Raw genomic sequence first — 22,256 nt, forward strand, 5'->3', positions numbered from 1 at the left:
TTTACACCCCAAGCAGATGACAGGCAAAAGAACATTTAGGAGTTAAACAGCCTGATTGGCCATATTACCAATTACGAAAGAGGTGGTATCGCCTGCATAAAGATGAAGTTCTCCAGTAGAAATATTATCCGGAAAATTGTTAACATAACCCGAAAAAAGACGTGGGATATCATTTCAAAGGTAGTGTAATTGTGATTTTATCCTGTTTATCTCGACAATTTGATGACGGTTTTTAAGGTAGCTAGAGGGTCTCCATTGAAGCCAAATGCTTGTAGTTTATAATACAAAACTCTGTGATCCACTGGATTGAAAGCTTTGCGAAAGTCAATAAAGATTACAGACAACCTTCTCATCATCAATATTTAACTTCTAAATTTCGCTTAAATATAATAGGAAAGATTCAGTGGATAAACCTTTCTTTTACCCCTACTGATTTTTATGAAGTACTTTTCCCAGGTGAGGATCTATGTTACTAGCGATTCAGTGATTTTACTAGAAATAGAAAGGAGAGATATTGGTCTATAATTCGAACAGTCCTCTTTGCTACTGTTTTTCCATATAACCTTAACTTTTCCAAATTTTCATTGTGATGAATAAGAACCCACTGCATAACTTTAGCCACTAATTTCCTCTCCCTTGCTAACAAATTGTCTGCCCCATGTCATTTGTTCGTATTAATGAGTTTAAATTTATCTTTGAAAGCTTTGTCACCCAAAAAAATATCTCCTATTAAGGTGGTAATTCTGTGAAAAGTAGGATGAATATCAACCTTACTTGATTCGAAAGATTTGGCATTACCAATTGTTGAAAAGAAAGAATTTAAGGTGACAGCTTTTTCAGAGTCTTCAAACACTTATTTTTACTGTTTGTTCATAATATGATCAATTACCTTGGATTGATTGGATTAACCTGTCATGCTTTGCAATTTGGATGACCAGTCATTCGCCTCAGCGTTTCTCATTGCCTTAATTAGTGCCTATTCGTCAATTTTCGAATTCTACTGTTTACCCATGATAGAGAATTTTTTCGAAGTTTAGCCTTTCCTGTTTTGAAAAACTCTCTTCAAACATTATTGAGCTATGACTCAAAGATGACCATCAACCTCATCAAAAACATTTCATATGTGCTGAGGAGTAAGCGGTAAATTAAATTTGTACCTTTTGACATCAGAGTTCTGCGAGTCGCTAACAGTCCTTAGAAAAGCCAGTGATGTTTTATGAAACAAATCCAACACACAATAGCATTGTGAAAGGTGCCACATATTTAAACTAATGTCGAAGCCCCTCCTGCCAAATCAGTGCCAGCTAATCTACTGCTTGGCAGGAAGTACAACCACCTAGGAATATCACTGCTGCTGCTGGAAAGCCTAGCTGAAATGTCACGTGTGCAGATATCCAGTTCCTCTCACCAGGGTCAATCAACAAGGTGATTGCAACCTAATCGATTCGGAGACTTGTTAAGTGATATCAGATTTTTATTGTCAACAATGAATTTGTATCACCAAAAATACACACAGTCTCACTGTAAACAAAGATAGATGGATCTTTATTTGAAAACTCGGTAAAATCTTTAGTAACAATTAAGTAAAATCTAATTGCAATTAATTAGACTAACTATCGACATACTGTTTTACAAGACCGCCGAGTGTGAGTCCGAGGACTCCAATAGATGATTGACTTGTTCTTTAAATTTCTTGACTGATTTGATTGCTCTCACATTTTCGGGTGAAGAATTCCACAACAAATCACTGCTGTAACTGAAACTTCGTTTCAAGTAGTTAGTATGCGGTCTGGGCAATGTCAACTTATGAAAGGAATTACGCAAATCATAGTTTGTTCTTCGTTCGTGAAATAGGTTCTGCAAGTACGTTGGAGCTTGTTCATTCATAGATTTAAACATCATAAATGCTTTATGCTTCTTTCTCCTAATGACTAATTTTTCCCATTTGAGTATGTCAAGAAGCAGGCTCGAGCTAGTCCCATAGTTGGCCTTTAAAATTACTGTAGCTGCACGGTTCTGTAACTTTTGTAATTTGTCGCTGAGTTGATCACTTAAGCCATCCCAAACGAGGCTACAGTAATCGAAGTGAGGTTGAATTAAGGAGTTATAGATTAGTACCATGGTAGATTGGGAGATTCGGGGCCTGATACGTTTAAGCGTTGAGGGCACCTATAGCCGAAGTTACCTTCTTACACAAATCGTTAACATGATTAGACCAGGAAAGCCGATTGTCAATAATGAGACCTAATGATTTTGTGTGATCAACTTTGCTGATAACTTGGTCTTCTAGTTTGATGTTTATTTCTGTATGGCTTTCCGCAAGAAGCTGCTGGCAATAGCCAATAACCACAAACTCGGTTTTCGCAACTTTAAGACTAAGCTTATTGGCTGTTAGCCAACAGTGAAGGTTCAGTAGTTCTGAGTTTAGTCTTTTGTTCAAGGTCAGCTAGAGAGGAACCAGAAATGGTAATATTTGTGTCATCTGCAAACATTTTAGTGCATGCTGTATTAAGGCAGTTTGGAAGATCGCTTATATAGATTAAGAAGAACAGAGGACCAAGAATACTACCCTGTGGGACACCGCATCTTAGTTTGCTTGCACTGGACAATACGCCATTTACATAACATTTCTGGCTCCTGTTACCTAGGTAGGAGGCAAAGAATCGTAGGGAACCCAGATCAAGTCCATAGTTTGCAAGTTTATGCAACAATATTGCATGGTCAATAGTGTCAAAAGCCTTTTTAAGGTCGATATATACCACACCATTTAAAAGGCCGTTATCTATATTAATAGACCAGTTGCTAGTTGTTTCAAGTAGCGCAGTCATATTGCTATGGAGCGATCGAAACCCGGATTGATAAGTATTTAAGAGTTTGTTTTTATCTAGGTAATCGTAGAGTTGTTGATAAATAATTTTCTCGAAAAGCTTTGAGGCAATTGGCAATACAGAAATTGGTCTATAGTTATTTAGGTCAGATTTTGTTCCTTTCTTAAGAATAGGAGTCACCTTTTCCATTCTTCTGGAAAGGTTTCCGTTTCAATACAGCTATTAAATATTTTCGTTAATGATGGTGCGAGAATGGAACTGGACGTTTACAAGGAACTCCGTCCAATCCCATGGCTTTTTTTTCGTCAAGCTGACTTAGTAGCTCACACACAGTTGTGACACTAAGGGCCGTTAATGTGATCTCTCATGTCCTGTGTGGAACATCTTGGAAGAGAGAAAATCTCGACTTTAGCACTACTTGACATTTTCCTTCCTTGCATGTTCTTTAGGATGGAATCACCAGCTTGCGTTGAGTACTTCGGCCATCACCTGAGTTTCTTTGTGTTCATTCTGTATTTGATTGGCATGGTGACGACGTCTTGGATTGTGAATATTTCCCATCCGCGTTTGTCTCTGTTGAAGGCTGGTTTTGTTGGTCACCTGTCTTCTTTTTATTTCCAACCAAAACAAAATCTTGAGCATTGGCCTGGAACTCCGTGTCGATGCGAGAGTTATCAGGTTGCATGGCAAATGAATTGTGATACACGTCTTTGGAGACTATTTGAAGTGCTAGTTTCAATGAATTTCTTTCTCTCGAATAGCTTTTAATTCTTTCAGTAGCTCGGTGTGATGAACTATAATTCTTGTTGTAAGGTGTGATTGTTGTTCTTCACAGCATCAAGTTCTTGCAAAGTCTTCGAGTTATGTGCATTTTGCTTCGATTGCATACAGCTCCAAAGTTTGGCTAACTCAGTCCTTAGGTCGTCAAGAGAGTGAGGGGAGATAGGTTTGATAAGATGTTCCGTTTCCTTGCTGGATGTCTCTGGGAGTTCAGGAGTATCCGCTTGTGATTTGTCGTCGTCCACAACAACATGGCGTTCAGTTAATGAGGAAGAGTCATGTGGGCGTGGACAAGATGCCAGTGAGTATGTGAGTATGGCACAAGTTTCGATTGGAAAAACCCTAGTTACAATCAGCAAGTTTACCATATCAACGAAAGAGTGAAGTGATCCTGATACTTAGCTGGACAATTTAAGCAAAAGTCTCTTATAGACACCTGAAAAAGTCAGGTGGCTTCAACGGGATTGGAAACCATGACCTCAGCGAGGCTGGTGCAATGTTCGACCAGGACAACGTATAAGCAATTGTCTCTTTAGACACCTGAAAGCCACCTGAATTTTTTTCTTTGTCTGTAAGAGAATTGCTGAAATTGTCCAGATAAGTGCGAGGATCACTTCGGTCATTCATCTCTAATCTACACTTCAAATAAATACACTTTAAAGTCGTAAGTAGCAAGGAGTCACAGGCCTACACAACTTCTATAAATTGGCAGTCTATGACTGCATGTAGCTATTGTTAAAGAAACTATAGAAAGAAAGGGAACTTTTAAACATTTATCAATGTCCAAAAGTGTTTGTCTGAGACTAACGTTTTAAAAATAGACACGCATTGCGTACGTGTGGCTGAGCAGTAACACAGCACCTTATTCCACACGTCAACTTAGCTGGATTTTTTTCTTCCAGAAGATTCAAGCTGTCTTCGTAATATATAGCTCTATTATTATCACTTTGTCGAGCATTGTGGCTCATTTTTCGGGCTAAAATGGAGAATTTGTCGGGCTAAATTTAGCCCGCTGAAATAAACCAATGAAAAGTGAAAATCAAACAGTCGTACAATTTAAGGAGCCAATCAAAATCGAGAAGCCATAGAATGTTCGCGCCGTCGCGTCTTGCTGCGTTGGTGAAAGAAATGATAGTGCCATTTTCATGCCCAAACCATGGTTGAAAACGCAGTAAACAACGAAGAAATTGTAAATTCGCCGTCTTCTCACAGAAACGTGCTTGCTCGGACATTCTTAGTCGTCCGTTTCTTTCAAAAGAAGCTTCTAAATACCGCGTGTAGTAGCTCCATGGCCGGTGGCGAAGTGCATGTAAGTTTTGCCGCTTCAAGGCAAACGCACTCTGTTCAACCAATTATGCCAAACTGTCACTTTAGCAATTGTACTATTAATTTCAACACTTACAAATAAGCTTTGTCGAACTTTCCTTTCATGTCTTCTATAATTTTTGAGAGTCGAATGGCAAGATTTCGTAATTTCTAGCCAGCTATTGTGAATTTTCATTCAGGGAAAAATAGAAGCCATTCAACTTGTAAATGCTCGCGTGATTGTTCAGACTGTTCTGTTGTCATTTTTTCAGTTTTTATTTTCTCAATGCCCTCCAAAGTGATATTAATAGTAACAGAGTTTATGTTCTTGGGCATAAATATGTTTTGGGCCCTTCTCAGACTCATTTAATTTTAAAATGAGTCTGAGTCGGGCCCAAAACATATTTATGCCCGCGAACATAAACTCTATTGTTATAATAGTACACGATATTGTTCTGGTACCATACATTATTACGGTGCCATGGTAGATGTCTCAGGTAAGTAGCCCCCTGAGAAGTCATGTGGTTATTAGCAAAATACTAAACCCAGAAAGACTGCAGAAAATAAAAGGGAATCTAAAAACATTAACTTCAAGGCCGACATGTTGATCATTTTTAAGTTCCCTTACAACTTCTTTTTCACTACAAGGCTAAAAGTGCAATCTGAGCGTCTGACAGCTTTTTAATACTGTCTGGTGGGTTAGTATCTGGATGGGAGACATCGAAATTTACCAGTTTGTACCAGAAACATAGGACCAAAAATTATATTTCAACGCTCAAAAATGCGAACGAAGCAAGGTACAGATTTTGGTAGCCTGCTTTATTCAGAACACATAATGATGCAAAAGTAAATAAATATTGATATACAGTTTTTAGGGAGAGCAGAAGTTTTCAGGAGGGTCGATCGAGAATAAAGTGTTTTGCCATCAGCAATATAATTTGCGAAAACGAAAAGAACGTAAATTTTGAATTACAAATATACAAAGTTACCATCAGTGAAAAAGATTTTGTATTGTACTTTTGGCTGCACAAGTAAATCGCAAAACCGGAATTGACAGGTCACAGAGCAATATTGTTGGAATGGGGCAAATATTCTTTGTGAGCTGCTATTTAGTTGTTATTCCTTTACATTTCAAAAAATGAACAAGGTTTTTGAATACTTCAAAAATAACTTCCCAATTACAAAATTCAGTACATCTTCAGACTTTGCCCGGACTTTAAGCAACATGAGATGAGTTGAGGAGTTCCTGTTACAAAAACTCTTAAATGCATAACTAGAGCATCCTAGATCCCTTCAAAAGCAAGGAAAGACGTGATGAGGCATTGCAAATTCATCATAATAAATTCAAAGAATTTGATCGCGTTTGTTGCACGTCTTCAACACCGACAGGACTTGATTTTATGAGACATTTGAATATGAAATTTATTAGGTCGGAACAAAAACAATGTTTTTTGTAAATGTGACAAGCTGTGGTATTAAATCTGTTCATTAAAACAACTAAGCTGTCCTTAACAATAAACAAACTGCGCTGATAAACACATTAAATGCATTTTAACTCAACCTACAACTCACAGAAGTGACGGTTTAACATTTTTTTTTAAAATGATATATTGAGTTTGGTTACTTTGTTCAAGAAAAAACATAAAGCCTGTCACCACAGATGGAAAATTTTTCAAAGCTTTTTCATTTTATTTTACACTCACTGAAAAGATACTACATGACTTTTTTTGTAGGGATGAAAATGAAATTTATAGCAATCGCAGAATTTCGTAGCAATCAGGTCAAAATCGTTCGAGCTTATTTGTATTTTAATGTTTTATTGTAGGAGTGTCTCGATAATTGTAAAAGATGACTTGATTTAACAAAATTTTCCTAGAAATTTGTTTGAGCGTATGTTTTAATCCAGGCTAAATTGAAGTTTGTTAGTAAAATGTATTGTACAGTTTCGTTATGGTAGTTATGGTAGTGCCATAATTGTCCCTGTGTCCTCTGTAATCTCCAAAATCACTTATATACTACCGACTTTTTAGTTCTAGTTTGCGACGAGGGATTTGGTACAGTTTTGTGTTTGTCTTGGGAGACAAACTAGAGAGGGATAACCTCTATGTCAATTTTTTTTTTTTCAATCAATGAATAAACAATTATGTAGTGTCATGTTATGTTCAAGGCCCTCATATTGTTGCAGTTTTTGCGTTTACATTGTAATCTTGGTCATGAGTAATAGAAACCAGATAGAGGAGTTACAATACACTTAACGTTTACTTAGTTTGAGTTTTTTGGAAGATTAAGGTTCACATTGCTACCAGTTTGCAAATGAGATATGGTTTCATGCCACTCAGATTACAATTTTTTTTTATATATAGAAATTCTTTTGTGACATACTTTTGGGGACAATTCTATTTATTCGTCAGTTTCACACAAGTAACCGTTTGCTTGACAAAACGACAGCCACCAGTAAAATGGCAATTTACCTTTGCTTTAACTGTTTCACCTGGCGAGAAGTGAGTGATAACCAATTCCATAATGTTTCCGAATTGCTTGAGGTCCTCTCTGGTCATCAACCACCAGTTGTCATTGGATTTGAGGGAAAATGCTTTCCCAAAATTGCCAAGAACCCCAGCTAGAGGTTTGCTCTAAAATGATGGGAAAAAGGAATTTATTTTAATGACAGCCCAAAATTCGCAAGGCTGTTAATAAGGATTGTAGCCCTGAAGTGTTATAGGATACCTTGTAAAAATCATACAAACATTTTCAGGGACTCAAAAGGCAAAGTAATCTTGACAAGAAATGCTTTTTTGCAGGCAAGTTTTGTGTTTGATTCTCTTTAAATTGATCTGAACGACATAACACTGTGACTGGCGCTTACCCCTTCACTAAAAGAAATAAGCACGTTAGATGGATTGATATCATTGTGACAGATTCCTATCTTGTGGAGATGTTCGATGGCTTTGATTATATCAATCATGACCCTCAAGAGTTCATGTAAGCCTGCATCACACATCATTGAACTTTCCTTCCAAAATTCCTCTAGTGTTGTACTTGACACAAAAGTGAAACAAATCAAACTGAAAAACAGAGAAAAACAATTTTTTGTAATTTGTAAATAAATGCTTTATTCTTCAACATTTTGCAAACGTAACCCTTACCCCAGGCATCCTCGTGGACATTTCAGAGATTCCATAGCTTCCTAGTGTAAGGTGGCAGATAATCCAACGAAAATCGAGATTGTTTGGAGATTTTACCATCTGAGTCAAGAGGCATTAAGAGATGGGCCTCCTTTTTCACAAACACTCAAACGTTCAGTTAGTCAGTGTTATCTTGGTTGGAAAAGGTAAATAAAATAATGGTTTCTAAGTGTCCATCAAGTGGTTTGGCATAAAGAGCAAAATATGTCACTCAGCAAAAGCAATTTGGATATTTAGGAGCACTTACAGTCCACTCTTTTTCAAAGGTGCCAACTTGACTGCTTGCAAGTCTAAATTCAGTGCATCGACTAAAGAAAAAAAAGTGGAAATTCCAATAAGAAAAAAAATCCAGTCACCAACTGAGCTTGTGTTTTTTGTGTAAAATTATATTGTGTATTATGTAAAATGACGTTTGTAAAATCGTTGGTATTAATCGGAGTACGCCAAGTTGAGCATCATTCCCAAACATCACATTGAGAATTGCATGAAACATTTTATTTTACAGAATCGCTTTTAAACGGCTTTAAAAAACTTTGCTCGGATTAATTAGCAAGTTTATATCTTTCCAATTGTTTTAAAGTGTGCAGTGTCTCGGTTGAAGGACTTCTGATAATAGTCTCAAGTAACATGGATTTTGTTTTTTTAAAATTTTTTCTCTACTAATAGGGTAGAGAAGGTCTTTCACAGTTTTTATAGATTTCTTTAAACCTAATATAATTAAGCTTAACCTTACTTTTGGTAACTGTTTTCTTCTGCGGCAGATATAGTACACGCTGGCACATGCTTATGTGATATATTGCTAATTTGGTTTAGAAAAGTCGACAGTCTTTGATCTCTGGAACCCTAAAAAGCTTGATTTTAAATCCGCAGCTACGCTGTTTCAATTTGGTCAATTTTTATTCAAGCATTTCTCATGAACAGCAACAGCAGAATATTGGTTATAGTGGCGTGGCGAGGTGCATCTTCTAATATTCTATCGAGGTTTATGACCATGAAGTTTCACAAGACGATAGATAATTTAACGAATGAAATTGCAATTGTGTCGAGAAGCCTGAAAACTTCAGGACTTTCACGGGGTTTGAGCCTGTGACCTTGTGATACTGGTGTGGCGCTCTAACCAACTGAGCTATGAAGCCACTGACCTGGGGAGCTGGTGGGTTCAAATGTTCCCGCGAAGTGTATATTGAACTGTGGGTATGAAATCAAGTCAAGCTATGATCCTCATAGTTATGAATGCAACTTTAGCAATTGTGTAGAGAGGCCTGAAAAATTCAGGACTTCAATGGGGTTTGAGCAGGTGACCTCGTGATTCTGGTGCGAGGATGATAGCCTCACTTGATTTCATATTTGCAGTTCATTTCATATATCATTTCATTGAAACCACAAATGACCAGCTCCCCACGTCAGTGGCTTCATACCACAGTTGGTTAGAGCATCCAACCTGCATCAGGAGGTCAGGGGTTCAAACCCTGATGAAGACCTGAATTTTTCAGGCTTGTCAACGCAATTGCTAAAATTGCATTCATAACTGTGAGGTTCATAGCTTCACTTGAGATACACCTAAATAAGCATAGTATCTATTTTAAGTAATTTAACTTTAACAAGTGTTTCACTCTAGTATCTTAATGTGTTGTATTTTAAAATTCAAACTTCGTGTTCTTCTATAACATTTCCCAAATTTCAATTTTGTTTCCTTTTTCCAGTTGAGTGTTCCATTTCGTCAGCAAAATTTCGGTATTCGCTTTTGTTCTACAAAGTGATATTTTAGTCGCTTTTTGTTTTTGACCTCTTTATTTTTAACTAACGATGTGTTTGAGCACATTTTTTTTTCCAGAGGCGTTCCTTCTCTTGATTTTGGAACGGTCCCCTCTTAAAAAACGAGAACAGATTGTTCCTCTTTTTTGTGTTCCTTTTGATGAAATCGGAACTAGCTTTCATACTACTTGGGAATAAAATGGTCCTTTATTGCTAAAAGGGGAACCAATTGTTCCGATTTCCGAATCCCGAGCGGAACAAATTGGTCCTTAATGGAAGATTTGGGAACTATTGTTCCTAAAAATGTGTTCTATTTGATAACATGGGAACGTGCTTTTTATAAAGATACGGAGCAAATGGTCCTTCATTGTTAAAAAGGGAACCAATTGTTCCGAATTCCTAATGCCGAGCAGAACAAATTAGACCTAAATGGATGGAAACTACACCTTTTGCTGTTCATTTACGCAAAAGATACATCCATTTACGTCAACAGTCGAAACTACGTTCATTAGCACTTGCATGAACTTCAATAACGCAAAAGAACTTTCAATAACGCCATTTGCATATGAATTAACATTCAATAGTATCAACGGATGAACAATTGCACCTTTGGACAATCAAAGATAACAAATATGCTTTCAATCTCGCGCAATGGTTAACCATTAACACCAATAGAAAATAAATTTTCATAGTGTGACAATCAATGGCGTATTAGAGACATACAATAATGCAATTTTCATAGAGACGCACAATCAATTGCACCGTCATACAATCGTTTATTCGAAAAGCGTAAATGCGTAAATGAACAGCAAAAGGTGTATTGTTCCAAAAAAATGTGTTCCTATCTACAACATGGGAACCAATTGTTCCAAGTTCCAAATCCCGAGCGGAACAAATTGGACCTTAATGGATGATTTGAGAACTATTTATCCCAAAAATGTGTTCGTTTCTATCACATGGGAACCACTTGTTCCGAATTCCCAATCCCGAGCGGAACAAATTGGACCTTAATGGATGATTTGAGAACAATTGTTCCTAAAAATGTGCTCCTTTCTATCACATGGGAACCAATTGTTCCGTGTTGCGAATCCCGAGCGTAACAAATTGGACCTTAATGGATTATATGGGAACTATTGTTCCTAAAAATGTGTTCCTTTTGATAACATGGGAACATGTTATTTTTAAAAGACGGAACAAAATGGTCCTTTATCTGTGATTTAAAATCAAATTGTACCAATAACACGTTAATCCTTTGTCATTATTTGAAGAGCATTTGTTCCTACTCATGATTTTCCAAAAGGCTTTATCGGTTCGTTTTGCGACAAGAGGAACGCTTGTTCTACATTGCGTGTTTTTGCAGCACTTCGCTGTTATTGCTCATTTTCTGTCCTTTTCTCAGCTTTTCCTAAGGAACAATTGTTCCCTTTTTGGCTGTTACCGTTGGATCACGTTTGTAACCTTAATAATGTGTATGTCATAATAATGGGTGCAATGAAGGAGTAACTGAAATGACAATAATCCAAAACATTTTGCGAATAGTGATTAATGGGCGCGTTGCGTCAAATTCAAAAATGCACAACACTTCTCTTGCTGGTTCCGATTGGTTAGTTCCGTTGTTGTAATATCGGCCTTTGTTGAATGAGACAAACGAACGCGCTCTTTTAAATGCATTCATTTCCTCTCACTACGAAAAAATGAGTGAAGCGAACAAGATTGAGTGGTCTAATATCGATGCTGCATTGCCTAAACCAAAACGTCTTCACCCAGAAAAATAGCCGGATCGACGCCACACACAGTGTGAGCTATAAATTCGTGGGCTCTGCAATCGCTCGCCCCTTTTTTCTGCCAACGCCAATCGTGAGAGCTCAAGGGTCTCAAGCTAACGAAACTTATGTTACTTTTCATTCTTCGGCCCTCCACCATCCCCTTGTCTCCTCCTCTGCTCTTGCTACCTCTTATTGGGCTATTTTTTGCCTCAACTTAATTCACTGAACCAAGTACTATGAGTTTACACTAAGGGATGTTTGAAATAAACGCCACGTGAGTGGCCAAATTAACCCATATAAATGTCTCTGTGATTCAGTGAATCCTGGCCACGTGCACGACCACAATTATACCCATTTTAGTCTTTCGTGCACATAGGTTATATAAAGGCGCCGCTCTTGGCATAAAAGATAACTATTCCCTCAAGGCAGCAGTTCATGGCAACTTAAGGTGGTAGTTTGGGGAATGATTTCTACATTGCTAATTACGCATTTTAATGATATGCAAACACACATACACACTATTTTATTTTATGTTATCGATCACTTCTTGTTTATTAGGTGAAGTCTTCTGTATAGTAATTCGGAAGGTCGAACAGGTTTGTCAGCATCTAGTATTGTCCTTGTCATGCTCAGCACAGACCAATTCTGACATTCTGTGGTCTTGACAGTAGGTTCTTCTTACTAAGAACTACTGTTTACTTTTGTGCCACGCATGGTACTTAGCACATAAATGTACATTTGTGATTCTTGTGATCCCTATTCCATAAAAAAGTCAGTTACCTTCTGAGTGCCAGCAATATGACATAAGATTGGGATGCTTTCCATGCTTGGAAATCTCCTGCAACACTTGAACTTCTCGAGCCCACTCTATCTCCTTACATTTTGCAAAATACTTTATCAGGCATATTTCCAGTACCTCTCTTTCCACCCAACATGTAAGATATCCCTAAAAAGAGTAACGGCTGCATGTGATATGCTAATTTTATAACAATGCCTACAGTACACTTGTAGCACTCAAGGAAGGCGTTTGTGTTAGCACTTCTCTCAACTGGTGTTACATATTTCCACTAAATGCAGCTAAGAAGAATCGCTTAACTTTACATATTCGTAACCAAGGTAAAGAACTTTCGTGTTTAGAAACAAGAGGGAGATTAGGTGATGGTTGGCATATTTTTACAAGAATTAATTCATCTCGTCCATCTAGCTTCGAAGTCAGATGAGAAGGAAATTAAGATTTACTTTCATGTCTTTTGGAAAACGTAATTTCTCCATTGGCGTTGGAAAGAAGCCACTCTCTTGGAAAATTTAGCGATTCTTATTGGATTGGTAAGTCTGTTTCTCTTGACAAATGGACTAGTGGGAAAGGTAAAAAGGTAAAAGTTGTCAAATCTCAAATAATTCACTGGGTGATTTTCACTCTCTGTTCTCATAGCATTGACTTACAATTGACTGATCAGATTTATGTGAAATGTGACAAATCTCAATAATCTTGAGGTTTAGTTTCCCAGGTGATGGTCTGTAATCAGATATGTTGGGAACCATGGATGAAAGAGTCACGTCCTCACTTTGATTCATTGTGCCTCTTGTCTCTGAAAAGCATTTTAATTGTTTCAGTAATATTTTACTAATATATAGATTTAGCCAAGCCTAAAAGCAGACCTCCCTGGTTATTTATTCTTACTGCCTGTAGGGTTATTGAAAATAAAAGGTTTTCGAATTTTCCGCGAATTTTCCACACTGGTAGCTATGCAGTTATTCAAGTCAAGCATCGGAGGCATATGAGTGTTTATTTTTGACTGTTTACAGCTTTTTTTTCTCTGTATTGCAATTTTTGGCAAGAAGCTCTGATAAGGTTGCATGATGCCTGGAGGACCTATGTCTAGAACAGAAACGAAAGGAGAGCAAAAGAGAACGACAACGACAAAACGGAATACCAGTAATTGCTCCTACTTAATTTTAACTATGATACCCCATGTGCAAGCGCCCTAAAAATGTTGTTAGACTGGTCTATTAATAGCTTGCTGTGCCCATGTGGAAGGAGTGGATAGTAATCGAAAAGCACTTAGAAATATGAAAGGTTACCTTTCTTTCGATATTTTTTTTACCTTTGAGGAAGGTTCAAATGAAATGATGCATGCAAATTCTTCTCTCCTATGATTGTAACACTGCCCATCCCAAACATTCGTTAGCAGAGCCTTTAAGCCCTGGGGGAGAGTATTTTTATTTGCTGAGCAGTGATGATGTGCAAGGTATTATTTACGCATTTATTTCAGATAGTCGTTTTGAATTAATTTTTTTTTACATAAGTGCTCCTGATAAAAACAATCAGTGCTGGTCACTTTGTTTGCTCCTTCGTATCTTATTTCCAATTGGAGTGGTAATGCGTTAGAGTCTGAAAATGTGGCTCAGGCCTGATCAAGGACTTTGAAAACTGCGAAAATAGAGCCCAAGGACGAAGCCTGCAGATGGCATGAAATACTTTCGATGAACCTTACAAGGACTTACATTTACCATCGTCAGATGCAAGAAAAATTCCAGATTCACTGGAAGCAGGTTTGCTTACAATCTCGAAAGGCCCTCGAAAATAATGCCTATTTTTAGAGACGTAATGGTGTGTCTGGTATCTAATTTTCCGAAATTAAATCTCATTGTGTATGTTGACCCTAAAAACGGAGATCTCAAAGTTAAAGTTTCGTGTTTGTTTTAAGGAAGATGGAGCATTTCACCCGTTGTTGCTGTGTCATCAGGACCATACGATAACTAAACTGTGAAGCTCCTTCTGATGGATTTTCGACTGGTGACTATCTAATAGCCAACGGAACTCTACAGATTTACATATGGATTCTTAGGATCTTAGCGTTCTGTGGAAATATGATTGTAGTGGTCTTCATCAGTAGGGTCGTCTATGCTTGGACTGCAATAATAGTTTCACGATTTAATGCTCTAAAAGTGTCCTATAAAATGCCTGGCCATGATAACATGCGAGACAGTAAGTTCAGGTAAGTAAGTATCGACTTACAATGGTGCTATACTGGCGTAATGATTTTAGCTGTTGGTGCTAAAATTACTACTCAAACCAACACAACAGGAATACTGTCTCCTTGCAGTGTTAACAAGACTGTTATTTTTTTATGGTAATTTAAAGGGAGCCTTCTTATTGGATCCAGACTACTTTTGCTTCCAGACAACTTATTGATATGCAAACTTGTGACATGTAGGTGCAAAATGGAAGCAGAATAGAAAAAAATGTGCCACCAAAGAACTTTCTTCAGTCAGTTTGATTAGTGATAGGACCCAATATGTGATTTTTGTGACCGGTGACGAAGATCAGGTGACAAGTGTTTGTGATTCGGTTTTGTTCTCATCATTCTGTAAGTGAAATATGAGCCCCTAGTTTTGCACGCATATAGCTCTGAATTTGATTCAGAAAATGAGATTTAATTTAGAGAACATTACATAAGAGAAGCAATTTTCTGTTACTGAAAATACACATTATTTTCCAAGGCATTTTGAGAACACTTTGTTTCCTTTGGAAAACAGCCAGCGACCTTGGAATTTCTTTTTTATCCATTTTCTTTTAGGATGGTCAATGCAAGTCCTTGTCAAGTTTCTCTATTCTTGGAATTATTTCACGGCGTCCACAGTGCCTCGTCCTTGGAGCTATAATTTTACGGTTTTGATCGTCTGTGACGACTGCGCCTGAGCGGCATGTTCACACTCTTGTAATTTACAAAAAGAAAATAGAATACCTCGAAACTTCACACGAAATATCAGAAGTTTGATCAAGGGTTGGTGAAATCGGATTCTCAATCCTTACAGGTAGCCGCTCTCAAAAATAAGCATGATACAATCACAATTATTATTTTCCTGTCTTGGAATCTGCCTTTCGTGCTTATTAAGTTCAGTTGATCCAAATTAAATATTCTGTTTCTTACACTTTTGTTGCACTCTAAGAACGGCAAATTACTTGAGGCCGTCTGATACACTTACCTGAAAACCGAGGTAATCTTTTGTTGATAAGTGAATTTATTGTTCCTTTTACTGGCTTCATTTTTTTCCTGGTGTTTATAGTTGAAAATGTATAAAGGATAGGATTAATTGCGGAATTCACTGGAAGAACAAATACGGCTATCCAGACATAAACGAGCTGCTTTGGGTCGTACAACTTCCCAGTGAGAGATAGTATGCCGATAATAATAACAGGCATCCAGCAAAAAAAGTCTGTCAAAATGATGGATATCATCTTTCCTGCCATGGAAGTCTCATGTCTAACTCTTGTTGACCTGACGGCACAATGGACTCGCTTTGCAGTGATAAACATAGTGATGTAGGCAACAAGCATGAACATAAATGCTATGAAATTTAGTGCAATGAAAAACGACACAGAGTACTCCCACCCAGCTGGCCTTTCCGAGGACAACTGCAGAGGAAGACACACAGCTGAGCGGCCGTAAAATCCATAATTGCTGTTTTCGTCTGTAAAGTAAGGGATTTGAATTAGTGGCATTGTGGATATTATAACTCCAATGGTCCACACCAATGCAGACAGTGCATACACACGCTTGGCAGATATTTTCTTGAAGCGGAATGGAAATACAATGCATAGAAGTCTATCAGCAGTTATAATGGTCAACATTGCCACAGACACTTCACTTGAAACCATGGATAACACACCTGCAAATTGACATAAAACGCTTCTCCTCCATGAGAGGTCATGTCGAAAATACTCGCCTTGCCACTGGACATCTTTTGTGGCTATAATTAGCAAATACACTCCCATCAGAAAATCTGAAATAGCAAGATTTGTCAAGAGGAATGAATGAACATGATTGCCTTCTTTGAGAAAACTCCTCCACACCACTACAATTATATTTCCACAAAACGCTAAGATCCCCAGAATCCATATGAAAATCTGTAGAGTTCCATTCTTCATTAGATCGTCACAACTCGAAAATCCATCAGAAGGAGCTTCACAATTTACTGATCGTACGGTCCTGACAGCATAACAACAATGGGTGAAATGATCCATCTTTCTGAAAACAAACATGAAACTTTAATTTGAGATCTCGCTTTCACCCAACTAGTGGACCAATGCAAATCCTGCATTTTGATTGGCTATGCTACTAGAGGACTATTAGTAGTAGTCCTCGAGTAGCGAAAAGTGTGACGCTTTCTTTCGTTTTTTTCCCAAATAAATATTTCTTCATCTTGCATTTGCTAACTTTATTATTGCCTTTTCTGTCGGACTAGTTGGGTGATACTAAAACAATTAGACCCTTTGCCCCCAAGGCTTCGCCTCATGGGCTATTAACCTGTAGCCCTTGCGGGCTGCGGGTCTAATTGTTAAATATTATTGCAGAGTCATAATTTTATGTTTAAGCTTCATTAATACTTGATAACCATTACCTTTTCTACCATATTGAATGTGATTTGCTTGCGTAAAGAAAGAAGACATGCAAAGCTTTCTGGTAGCACCGAAAGCCATTAGGGACCTTTAGATTCTAGGACGAGGACGAGTTTTGACTGTTTCTTTTTAGCAAAAATACTAAAAAGATTTGTAACCTGTACCATCAATCTTACTCTTTGTTAGCAGTATAGGTTGCTCATTTGTTCTTAGTGCTGTTACTTGGGCCTTTTTGCTGATCGAAAAATGCCAAAACTGCTGCGGTGTTGTTGACTTGTTTTGGCACGACAACATTATTGCAAAACCTCGTACTAAAATGACGACGGTAACACGCTTTTCCCGCCAAAATGACGCTGGTTTGCGCGCGCTCACTGTTTTTCTATGAGAAAATTTGGTACTCGTAGTCGTTCTCGTCCTAGAATCTAAGCTCTCTGTTGTCAGGGTGGAGGGAGACTTGGTAATTTTGGTATATGATGAGGTTTTAAAACATATTTTTGGAAACAGGCCAACATCTTCAGGTGAACTTGTCACTGATACTGCATCTGCTGGGTATGATACACACAGATAGTGGCTTAGCCATCCATACCAATGCATCCCAAATCAGTAAAACGTTCACGATTCAGAGAGAAGATTTATACTGACTTCTTCATTGAAGTCAAACCGAAGATATTATCCATTTGAAGCACACTGTGGCTCTATTTTGTTATGGTCGAAACCATGCTGTTACGGAGAAATGTATCTAATATGGAACCATAAAGTAATTGAGCGGCGTTTCAATTTGGTTGACCATTGTGAAGATTACACTGTAAGCTTTGGACATAAGACGCAAGAATTGTAATCATAACTCAGTTGAGTACCGAGAAAAGGTATTGTTAAATGGCCCATACGAGACAACATGTACAGTGTAATACGAGACCACATGTAATAGTTCACCGCTACAGAATTTGTTAACAAATTTTTTGTTGGAATGAGGGTGGGCTGCAATAACCTTTGGGATCTTCAGATCTTTCAGTTTTAGACTGAGTGAGCCATGCATTGTTTGATGAGATAACACAACAACACAAAGCAAAAGCAAGAAAATTACAAATGCAGCAATGAAACAGCATCATTGAAAGAAATAATCTTAACAGTAATAATCATGGAAACACTCATTGAGATATAACATCACGAATTGGCGTGACTACGCTTGAAGTGACAATCACACATCCTTAATTTTTTATTCTTAGCTGATTTTTTTTCACTTACAATCTTCTTAAGTTGGCCAGTGCATGAAATGTCTCGGGAGAGAAATCCGTTATCTTGTTCTTGTCTAGATACCTGTATGTTATAATATATAAAAGCATTAAAACTATGTGTTTTTAAAAAATGGGTTATAAAGTGCCATTGCTATGGTTTCAGCTTGTTCTCGGGTTATATCCTAACGGCAGTGTGGGAGAGAGAGAACACTTACTGTATTTTACCACATTAAAACGGACATTGGATTTTAGCGGTGAAAGTCTTTTTCCATGTTGTTGTTCGTTTTCCCACATTTTTCTCTTGTGGTCTGGCAGTGGTATGTAAACCAGCAAAGTTTTGTGCAAAGGGTTTGTTAACAAGTTGAGTGTACAATTGATGTCATACCATCAGTTACATACATTGTCTTCAGAGAAGAAAGTCCCTCGAATGTAGACATGGATATCCTCTTTATCTTGTTATTGTTCAGGTATCTACAGAATTAATTTGACATTCTTAGTTTGAATCCAAAAGCATTTAACCATCGTGATTATTAGGTACCGTGCAACTGGATTATCTGGGCTATCAACAGCCTACCGATTAAATAAGATTAGAGCAAGATTCTCGGAAATTAGTATAATTGATACTCACAAGACTTTCAAGTTTCTTAAATCCCTGAATAATCTATCAGGTATGCTTTGAATCAAATTGTCTTGGAGGTAACTGGTAAAAAAATAATAAATGGAAAATACATGCGTTTTGATAAAAAAAAAATCTGCTAACATTATCAGCAGGGTTGGCACATTTTGAGATGTAGAGAATGTAGCAATCAGGTGCTAATTGCAGCTTCGTTCGGTGAAGCATAGGAAGTATCATAGGAAGAATATATGAATATAATTATTCAAAGAAGGATCCATTTTAATTGTTCGAAACATACAAAAGCATGCACGTTAATTCCAAATTCCATGGACTGATTGCCCAAAATCAAAGCATTTCAGATATCCGCCAAATGAATAATAGCAGGTTGATTGTGGATTCCATGAGCTATAAAAAGAGTTCCCAATGAACGTGCTGCAATTCCTAAGAAGAACGAAAAAGCCTTTCGGTTTCTGAACGTTACGAATTCGAACGGGGTTTTACGTTAATGATAAAAATGTTTATTGATGCCTTAAATCTTCCACTATCTGGTTAAACGCCTCCATTATGATCATTAGTATTTTTTATTGTTCTCTGAGAAAACTATTCTTCAGACCAATGCATAATCACGTAAAGCAACGTCTGGAGTTGAAAAGTCTAAAAGAAATAACATGTGCAAAAGGTAGTAAAGGTAGTAAAGGAAAAATGCAATAGAAAATTTATCATGAGCTCTTAAAAAGCTTGAAAGCTCTGACTGACAAATCGATCTTAAGTAGAGTATTTGTGAACATGGCAACCTGTTTAATTTATGTTGACATAAAATGCAAATTACTGATGCCTTAAACACAAGTTGGAAAATCATGATCATTGCGGTTGTGCTATGATCATGTTTCAACTATTGTTATGGGGAAGAATACCTACAGATAAGTTAAATTAAATCTTCCATGAAACATTCCTCTCGTAAGAGTTTTTATTTCATTGGACCGCAAGCTCCTGCAAAAAATGTTGGTAATTAGAGCAATAACTGAATTCAGTTTATATTTAATTTTTTTTCTAGGAAGGAAATATTTGTTTGCTGAAAATCACCCATCGTAAATAAATTGATTGAGAATGGATAAGTGAATGCATGAATTAATGAGTGAGTGTAATGGGCGTACTCGGAAAATGGCACTCTTCATATTCTCTTCCTAATAGAAGAAGAAAAGGCACCTAAACCAATAATCCTTGTCAAAGGTCTAACAACAACAACTAAAACATTTTATCATAAGAAGATTTGTAACCCACAATTAGCATAGCTATTCGAGGTTGGCAGCAATAAAACAGGCTCAACAAAAAAAGCTTGAATAAACAACAACAAGAAATATGAAACTATTTGAGACGCATTGTTAGGATCGAACAGTTTATTATGCTGTTTGCCACAATGTTTGTGCTCATCAAACAGGTCGTTCCGCATATTTTGTAATCCCCCATTGAATGTTTACTTCATTGGGTGATCTTTTGCACCATAAAAAAGGTCATTATAACCTTCTGTTATCTCTTTAGATAAGTAATCCACTTTACCCATAATTTCTCAGCTTAATAAATAACTTTTGACTAGTTCAGAGTTAGGATATTAAAACTGCAATATCACGCATTGTGGGGTTTTTAATCAAGATGTCTCATGGCAAAGACAGCAACAGTTTGTGGGAGACCTTTAAAGTATGCTTTTACGGTGCACATAGCTTACGCTATAGCAGCAATTGTTTATTTATTGGCAGTTCTATAAAATACTTACAGAATACGGAGACTTGGTAATTCAAGAAAGGATTGCCTTGGAACCTCTTTCAAAAGATTTTCTCCCAGGTCTCTGCGTGCAAGAATAATACATTTACATAGTGAACGATTCATTTGAATTTTGCCTTCAAGAATTTTCAACGGAGTGAGGTGGTGGTTTGACACTTAATGTTATGAACTTGGTATTTTTTATTCAAATCTTTACTTTGTCGAACTCTAAAGCATGGACGTGCTTCCTTTCTAGGAAAGGCCACATAACCTTCTGGGTCTCACTATTACTGGTTTGAAATAGAGGTTAGAGTGTTTAATGTAAGAGCACTTACAAGACTTGCAGGCTTTCCAAGCCAGCGAAAACAAAAGGATTCAGTTTCCCAATGAAATTTGCCGTCAGTTTTCTGAGTAATTAAAAATAGTACAAAAACAAAATTATCTCTGGGAGAAAAGAATTGGATCTAATTACTGTTACCCAAACTTTGCCCGATAACAGGAAAGCATAGTGAGCCAAATGTTAATGCCCTAAGTTCTCATTTGACAGTGACAAACTCCTTTAGATTGTATGGAGCATTGTTGACTTATCATTGCTTTTGGGTTAGTCACATGAGCTAGCGATGACTTTGAACTTGAAGGTGTAAGTGCTTTGAACACTTTAAAGGTACAGGGCATATTATCGCTGATCAACTGATTCAAAACAGATCTCTGGGATGAATGAGTGGAGATATGTTTATATGTGCTCCCGAAAAATCTGAATTTTGACTTAGATCATTTCTTTAATGCCGGGTTTCCTCAGTAAATTTAAACGGAAGACGAGGAATGTGCGATGGTAGTGGTGATAACGACACCTACACAACAAGAGAGAAGCGTTTTTGTCAGTCTATCGGTGAGAGCATCATTCCGATGGAAGACGCTGATGAAGTGGACTTAAGTTTAGATATGTCAAGTAAAGTTTGAGGCCTGGTTTAGACGTTGTGCTTCCCCCGTGCCGAATTTAATTGCAATTAGTTTGGACTGTAGCACGGGAGAAGCCCAACTTTGATTCAGACGTCATGCCAGAGTCGAACTTAATTCAGATATTAGTGGAGCCACATAACATTGAATCAGCGGTATTCATTTTGAATATGGCGTGGTATTTGAAAACAAAGTCCAAAGTCCAAAATTCCTGCAAGAGTCGAGAAGACGACGGGTAGAACTACAACAGAAAATTCATTTTTCTTTTGGAAAAACAAGATGAATGTAGTTGTTACGAATTTTTATCCTTACACTCTTCATTTCTTCCGAGAAAGCTGTAGCCATTCAATCGTGGTTGGTCTGATCATGTATAGAATGCATACAGTGATACTAGGTTCAAGAAACCTCCCATTTTATTCTTAGCCGAATTGAACATGATTTACAATGGGTCACTGTTACAGAGGATCCAATTCCACCAGCATTTAGGCTAGCAGTCTGCCTTTACCGTTTGGCTCGAGGAGACTATTTCTTTACAATAGCTCAGACGACTGGCCTAGGCAACTCAACAGTTTGCGGTATTGTAAGTGAAGTTACAAAGGCAACTGTCAACAATCTGTGGATTGATCAAGTTACCCGACATTTTCCGAGAAACAAAGAGGAACTGCGT

General features: G+C 37.4%; 1 protein-coding gene across 1 annotated transcript in view; it reads right to left on the reverse strand.

Annotated features, from left to right (window-relative positions):
- LOC138000830 (uncharacterized) overlaps positions 1 to 22,256 on the reverse strand; it is a 243,738-nt gene that overhangs the window by 12,655 nt on the left and 208,827 nt on the right. The window contains exons 45-56 of the mRNA XM_068847495.1: positions 20,968 to 21,039; positions 20,646 to 20,717; positions 19,793 to 19,864; positions 18,887 to 18,958; positions 18,658 to 18,729; positions 18,269 to 18,340; positions 15,610 to 16,652; positions 13,063 to 13,208; positions 12,400 to 12,565; positions 8,346 to 8,406; positions 7,780 to 7,978; positions 7,385 to 7,546 (exon numbers count right to left, since the gene is read on the reverse strand). Of these exons, the coding sequence (XP_068703596.1) occupies positions 7,385 to 7,546; positions 7,780 to 7,978; positions 8,346 to 8,406; positions 12,400 to 12,565; positions 13,063 to 13,208; positions 15,610 to 16,652; positions 18,269 to 18,340; positions 18,658 to 18,729; positions 18,887 to 18,958; positions 19,793 to 19,864; positions 20,646 to 20,717; positions 20,968 to 21,039 (2,209 nt within the window). The remainder of the gene's footprint in view (positions 1 to 7,384; positions 7,547 to 7,779; positions 7,979 to 8,345; positions 8,407 to 12,399; positions 12,566 to 13,062; positions 13,209 to 15,609; positions 16,653 to 18,268; positions 18,341 to 18,657; positions 18,730 to 18,886; positions 18,959 to 19,792; positions 19,865 to 20,645; positions 20,718 to 20,967; positions 21,040 to 22,256) is intronic.

Source organism: Montipora foliosa, chromosome 4 (assembly GCF_036669935.1).
Source record: "Montipora foliosa isolate CH-2021 chromosome 4, ASM3666993v2, whole genome shotgun sequence".
Lineage (NCBI taxonomy): Eukaryota > Metazoa > Cnidaria > Anthozoa > Scleractinia > Acroporidae > Montipora > Montipora foliosa.